The following is a 7,476-nucleotide window of genomic DNA, read 5'->3' on the forward strand; positions in this document are numbered from 1 at the left end:
AAAATGTTTAAAACATTATTTTCAAGTAGTTAAAATGTACACTAATCCATTATGTCAGCTTTCTTCATAACATTCATTTGGGTCACCTAGAATTTCTATATCTGTACTGAAGGATCAAAACTGGATTTTCAACAGGGACTTACCTGGCAGTTGTGACAATACTCAGATCAGAACGGTGAAAAATTCAGTCAATGTAGAAGCCTTTTTTCCAAATTTAACTGATGATCATAACCTAAAACAAAACTAAAAGCATTGCAACTGGATATACAAAACACGAAGCACAATTTGTGTTACAATACAACTTGTGCTTTTCACTATTGTGGAGAATTAAAAGAAATTAAAGAATATATAAGAGGCGCGCATGCGCAAAGAATTACGTAATGCTTCCACCCACGTCTTCAGATGATATGTACGAGCTAATTAATACGGTCGCTTTAATGCGGCGCTCTGTCTTTTACTATTGTTGTTGTTTGTGTTAATAAAATGTTGTTAATTACGATCTGCCTAATTAATTAAGAACCTCGATGGACATCCTTTAGACAACAATAAGTAAGTTAATCAACATAGTGGCATCCCTGACTGGACGTGTATCGAATTGATGCAACGCGGATCGTAAAAAGAAAACATCAACTACGCAGTAAAGAAACTATACGTAAGCATGGATGCTTCAAAACAATTAAGAGCGGCATCACGAACAAGTTTTACGAAAGCCTTAAATAAGTTAGATGGATTAATACGAACTGAGACACCGGATATCATCGAAATAGAAATAAGTTTGGATACTTTAATGGAAAAATGTAAGCAGCTACGAGATACTCAAAACTTACACCTACGAAATATGCAAGCCGCAAAATGCACGGAGCAGGAGTACAACAATGAATATGAAGCTTCCGAGGAATACTACGACAAATTTTCTGCCATAAAAGTGAAAGCAGGAAAGCTAATATCGGCGACTACCAAAACCGAAACTACGACGCCGATTCGTGATGATACGTCTACACCAAATAAGTCTCCATCTACGGCGTATAAGTTACCTGACATCGAACTACCGAAATTTACGGGTGATCCAAGGCAGTGGCTTAATTTCTGGACTTTATTCAGCAAAATACACGATGATGAAAGAATTCAGGAGCGGGAAAAGTTCCAGTATTTAATACAAAGCACTGTTGCGGGATCCAAAGCAAGATTAATCATCGAGAGTTTTCCAGCAACAAAAGAAAATTATACGAAAGCTGTAGAACACTTAAAAACACGATTTGGAAATGAAAGTGTTCTCACGCAAGTCTACATACGGGACTTATTAAAACTTGTGTTAAGTGATAAATCTAAAGTTGATTTAGCTACATTATACGATAAACTACAAACACAACTAAGAGCTCTTGAATCACTGGGGTTAACGAAAGATAAATATGCAGATTTCTTATTTCCTTTGGTAGAATCAGCTATTCCCACGGATTTATTACAGGTATTTGAAAGGCAAAAGAATTGTGCGACCGATACGTCAGGTAAGACTGATTTAGATTTGTTAATAGAATTTTTACGAAATGAAGTTGAATCTGAATATAGATTAAAATTAAGTAAGGAATCATTTTCTTCAGATAAAAATGTTAATAGTAAAAAGTGTATTAATAAGTATGAAACAAAACATATTGCTTCTTCATGTGAGTTGTTTAACTCTAATAAGAATGAAAATGAATGTATAAATAAGTTTAAGAAATTTGATACGAATATTTGTATATTTTGTGATAAAGCACATACATCTGAGAGTTGCAGAGAATTAGCATCTATGACCTTGGAAACCAAAAAAGAAATAATTAAGAAAAAGAACGTTTGTTTCGTCTGTTTAAAAAAGGGTCATAGAGCTAATACTTGCAAAGCAAAGTATGTTAGATGTTTAATTTGTAATAATAGACATTTTTCTATTTTTTGTCCTGATAATCCGAAAAATAAGATCGATAATGTTTCGAATGAAGAAAACCATGAAAACAACATAAGTACGTTAAATAATCAAATTCAACTCTCAGACGTATTGCTTCAAACTTTAATTGTAAGAGTGCATAATGGTAAAAAGGAAATGTTAATTCGTGGAATTATAGATACTGGTAGTATGAGAAGTTATATTTCTGAAGATGTTGCACAATGTATGAGTTATATGCCTATAAAACAAGTAGAAATTAAGCAATCACTTTTTGGTGGGGTCGAAACTGAAGAAAGTATGCACAATGTATATAATGTAGAATTAAGTAGCACTGATAGGAGTTATAGATGCAGATTTGAAGCTTTAAGTCAAAAACAAATCTGTTCTGATATTAAACAGATCCCATATGGCCCCTGGGTTAAAGAGTTACGAAAACTAAATATTAAAATAAGTGATTTGGACAAAGAATTTTGTAATTTTGATAAAGGAATTAAGTTGTTGATAGGGGCAGATATTGCCGGAAAATTATTTACGGGTAGAATTAAAAACTTGAGAGCAGGACCCTGTGCGATTCATACTAGGCTAGGGTATACTTTAATTGGGAAGTTAAATGTTGGCAATATGCCAAAGGGGGAGAGCGAGGCTTCTTGTTACATTTCTTCACTTCTCGTGAAGGATAGAAACATTTCTGATTTATGGAAATTAGACGCATTGGGAATTACGGATCCAGAGATAGACAAAACAAAAACTCAGTTGGAGGAAGAAACATTAAATCATTTCGAGAATACCATTCAAGTCAATTTGGAGGGGAGGTATGAAATATCTTTACCATGGGTTTTAGACAGCTCGCTTTTGCCTGATAATAAAAATATTGCACTTAAGTCGATTTTGAATACGAAAAAGAAATTAATTAATTCGGGTAATTTTGAAGCTTATTCTAACGTATTTAAGGATTGGTCATCTTTAGGGATTATTGAAGTGGCCAACGATGTAAAGGTAGATAATGTTCATTATTTGCCTCATAGAGCAGTGGTTAAGGAAAATTCTAGTACGAAAATAAGGCCAGTTTTTAATGCATCAGCCAAGTCGGCCGGAAAACCATCTTTAAATGAATGTTTGGCTACTGGACCAAACTTAATAGAAATGATCCCGTCTATTCTTAATCGATTTCGTAAAAATTTTGTGGGTATATCTGCGGACATTGAGAAAGCATTTTTACAGATATCAATACGGGAAAAAGAAAGAGATTTTTTGCGATTTTTGTGGTACAGTGAAGACAATTCGGACGAACTTAAAATGTATCGGCACAGAAGGGTAGTCTTCGGAATTACCTCAAGTCCCTTTTTACTTGCCGCTACATTGCGTTACCATTTAAATCGAGTTTCTGAAAATTTAAATAGTACTGCAGATATTCTTAAACAATCATTTTATGTAGATAATTGTGTAACTAGTCTAAGTACAGAAACTGAAGCTCAAAATTTTATTTTAGAATCACAATGTATAATGTCTCAGGGTCATTTTAATTTAAGAGATTGGCAGACAAATTTACCTGATTTATGTGTTAAGGATTCATCTATTACAAAAAATGTACCAATTTTGGGACTTATTTGGGACACGGAGAAGGACACTTTGTCATGTAAGATTGAACGAGCAGATAATTCTGACGAATTAATTACGAAAAGAAAAGTGTTAGCTGTGGCTCATCAGGTATTTGATACAATCGGTTTTACGGCACCGGTAATGTTATTACCTAAGTTAATTTTACAAGAAACTTGGAGTTCAAAAATCAAATGGGATGACAAACTACCTGATAATTTGATTAAGAAATTTAAATCTTGGTTTATCCAATTACCTTTGCTACAGAACATTAAGATTCCAAGATGGATTTGTCTCGATTTGTCAAATACCTTGATGAGTCTACATGTGTTTTGTGACGCAAGTAAGCTAGCCTATGGAACTTGTGTGTTTGTAAGAGTTGAAAGTACCAATGAACCTTTTGTTAAAGTTAATTTAGTGCAAGCTAAGAGTAGAGTTGCACCTCTAAAACCATTGACAATACCAAGGCTAGAGCTTCTTGCATGTTGTATTGGATCTAGATTGTTAGCAAATATAATTAAAGATTTGAATCTTAACAATATTGATATCTATTGTTGGACAGATTCAACGACAGTTTTGAGTTGGATAAAACGGGAACTCAACTGGGGTATTTTTGTTCAAAATCGTGTAAAAGAAATTCGTTCTTTGACTTCTCACACCATGTGGCGCCACATTCCCGGATCTTTTAATCCTGCCGATCTTGCTTCGCGAGGTTGTTCAGCTGAGCAGCTTATTGAACGTCGTTGGTGGGAGGGGCCTAACTGGTTGTATGAAAACGAACAAAATTGGCCAAAATCCTTTGAAGCCCCAGATGAGAATTTAGTCAACTCTGAACTGCGTAAATCTGTCATTGTAAATTTAAGTAAAAATGATAATGTTTATGATAATTGGTATTATAAATATTTTTCTTCATATAAGAAAATTGTAAATATGATAGCTTGGATTTTTAGATTTTATAATAATTGTAGAAATTTAGAAAGGAACTGTTCTAAGTTTTTGAATGTAAATGAATTGGATAGATCAGAGAAAAGTCTCATTCTTTTGATACAAAAGGACAGTTTTACAGGTATCAATGATAATAAGTTGAGACAATTAAGGCCATTTTTTGATAATGATGGTATTATTAGAGCTAAAACTAATTTAGTTTTTCGTGAAGATAAATCTAATTTCATTTATCCAGTTATATTACCTAGTGATCACCCAGTTGTCAAATTGTTAATTATTAATTGTCATATTGAACTTTTACATGCTGGTACTACTATGATAATGTCTCATTTAAGAGAAAAGTTTTGGATTTTGAAAAGTCGTAAAACTATACGAAATTGTATAAGACAGTGTGTAAAATGTTTAAGATTTAATACTACAAAGTGTAATGTCACGCCTGGAATTTTGCCTAAAGTTAGAGTTAATGATGCATCTGTTTTCGAAATTGTAGGTGTCGATTTAGCCGGACCACTATATCTTAAGGATGGGAAAAAGTCTTATATAGTACTTTACACGTGCGCTGTGTACCGGGCTATACATTTAGAGTTAGTAACTTTATTAACTACGGAAGCCTTTTTTCAGTCCTTAAGACGTTTTATTGCGCGCAGAGGAAGACCGTCGGTAATATATTCCGATAACGGAACAAATTTTGTTGGTGCGCAAAAGATTCTTCATTCGATAGAATGGGACAAGTTAGCTTCAAAAGCTGCAGAGCATGAGATACGGTGGAGGTTTAACCCTCCTTCCGCCGCCTGGTGGGGTGGTTGGTGGGAGCGGTTAATACAAATGGTGAAGCGAATTTTACGTAAGATATTAGGACGCTCTTCCTTAAATTATGAGGAATTGGTCACAATTTTGTGTGATTGTGAAAGAATAATTAATACGAGACCCCTCACCTACGTATCGGAAGACGTGGACACCATTTCCCCTTTGACTCCAGAAATGTTTCTGCACGAAATACCTTCTTCAGGTGTTACAGACATCGATAAGGCAGATAAGGAAGGTTTAAGTAAGAGAGCTAAACATCTCCAAAGAGTAAGAGAGTCTTTAAGAAATAGGTTTAGGACTGAATATTTAGGTCAGTTACGTCAACAAACTATAAGAGATTTCAAGGATAATCCTTTAGTGGTCGGTGAAATTGTTTTAGTTGAAGATGCTAATAAAAAACGCGCTTTTTGGAATTTAGCTAGAGTTTTGAAATTAATTCCAGGTCGTGATGGCAAAACAAGGCTTGCTCTCGTAAAGACAGAGAATTCTGAGTTTATGAGACCTGTCCAGAGACTTTATAGATTAGAAGTCAAAAGTTAAATGTTTTGTGAATTTTTATATGTATATGTTTTCTGTTAAAGTTACATGTATGTCATATTTGTATGTCATATTTGTGTGTCATTTTATAAGTTTAAGTACATTTCATTTATAAGTGTTTAGTAAGATTTAATTTTTGAGTGTGATTAAGGTTAATTAAACTCAAAAGGTGGGAGTGTATGTGGAGAATTAAAAGAAATTAAAGAATATATAAGAGGCGCGCATGCGCAAAGAATTACGTAATGCTTCCACCCACGTCTTCAGATGATATGTACGAGCTAATTAATACGGTCGCTTTAATGCGGCGCTCTGTCTTTTACTATTGTTGTTGTTTGTGTTAATAAAATGTTGTTAATTACGATCTGCCTAATTAATTAAGAACCTCGATGGACATCCTTTAGACAACAATAAGTAAGTTAATCAACAACTATTATTCTAAATTTTAATATGAATTTTATAAATATCACTTATAGTAGTAATGTTATCATTGCAGCATCAAACAAATAATAAAATATGTAAACAGAAAACTTTAACACATGTAAGCTTATTTTTAAAACTAGTAATATAATAAAATGTAAATCAATATTTTTATTTTAATACTATTTAAGCATATTCATGCAAAGAAAGTTTATAACTGAAATGGTTACATTAAATTTACGGTACAAAATAGTATTAATTTAATCGTTTACTCATAAGAAACAAAAAGTAGTTTCCTTCCAGCCTTGTATTATTAAAGTTATAACTTATTTGTTATTCCTATTTCCTTTCAAATAATATTCAAGAAAATTCAATAAGCACCAGTAATTAATTCGAATATGTTTCCATACTGTTATAACTATATCCAATATTATAATTAAGAGCACAAAAAAATTGCTTCAAATAAAAACCATTCAACAAATTCCACACAATTCCCACTTAAGACATACAGGCACATTGAGGCTGTTGAAGGAGCTTTAAAAGTATGCATTTCATTAGTTGATGACAAAAAAGTCATAACCTATAACAATACAAAACATCATTACATTACAATGAGGAACCTGCATGCTTCGGGTAATCGCAGAATGTTGAATAGTTATAGAATGGAGAATATTTTGAATAGTTTATATCTTAAAACTCCCTAAAATCAATTCAGAATTTAAAAAACTGACCCGAATATTAAAAAAAACTTAACTTAAAATTAGCCCAAAACGAAACTAACATCATGAGACACAAAACGGGGCGTGGTTTGCTATGAAGTCAGGATACAGTATCTCAGCGAGCGGAAGGAGTTAAACCATAGCTTTCTACCGAGAAAAGTGACTTTGTTTACATTTGAATTTCATTTATTTGAGTAAATTGTAGTAACGCTGATGACAACCACACCTTTTCGCCGTTTCGAAACATGAAGGGAGTCGAGGTTGTACTGTATCGTGACGTCATCAGAGCGGATGGGAAACCTAGCAGCGATTTAGGGGGCGGGGCTAATCGAGCGATTTTAACTATTAATAACAAAATAACTAGTTATCGCACAGGTCTGAAATTAGTGTCTATCTTCATAGAATGTCACGAAGTTTCATTTAAAAAAAAAAAAAAAAACATGCAGGTTCCTCATTGGTACATATTTGTGCTTCCTCTCAACTATTCAAATTTTATTCAAGTCCCTTCATATTATTTTAAACTATAATATCAGTTTT

At 33.2% G+C, this 7,476-nt stretch overlaps 1 protein-coding gene across 1 annotated transcript; it reads left to right on the plus strand.

Moving 5' to 3' along the window:
• Positions 1 to 658: 658 nt before the first annotated feature.
• LOC147807578 (uncharacterized) lies at positions 659 to 5,806 on the plus strand. Its single transcript, XM_087166694.1, has 2 exons — positions 659 to 1,505; positions 2,424 to 5,806. The coding sequence occupies exons 1-2, from the start codon at positions 659 to 661 to the stop codon at positions 5,804 to 5,806; spliced, it is 4,230 nt and encodes a 1,409-aa protein (XP_087022820.1).
• Positions 5,807 to 7,476: the final 1,670 nt, after the last annotated feature.

Source organism: Parasteatoda tepidariorum, chromosome 6, assembly GCF_982258835.1.
Source record: "Parasteatoda tepidariorum strain Cologne lab strain chromosome 6, Ptep-v5.0, whole genome shotgun sequence".
Classification (NCBI taxonomy): Eukaryota; Metazoa; Arthropoda; class Arachnida; order Araneae; family Theridiidae; genus Parasteatoda; species Parasteatoda tepidariorum.

Coding starts and splice junctions, on each gene's coding strand:
- LOC147807578 (XM_087166694.1), top strand. CDS start 659: ATGGATGCTTCAAAACAATTAAGAGCGGCATCACGAACAAGTTTTACG. Junction 1,506..2,423: donor TTGTGCGACCGATACGTCAG/GTAAGACTGATT, acceptor AGTTGTTGATAG/GGGCAGATATTGCCGGAAAA.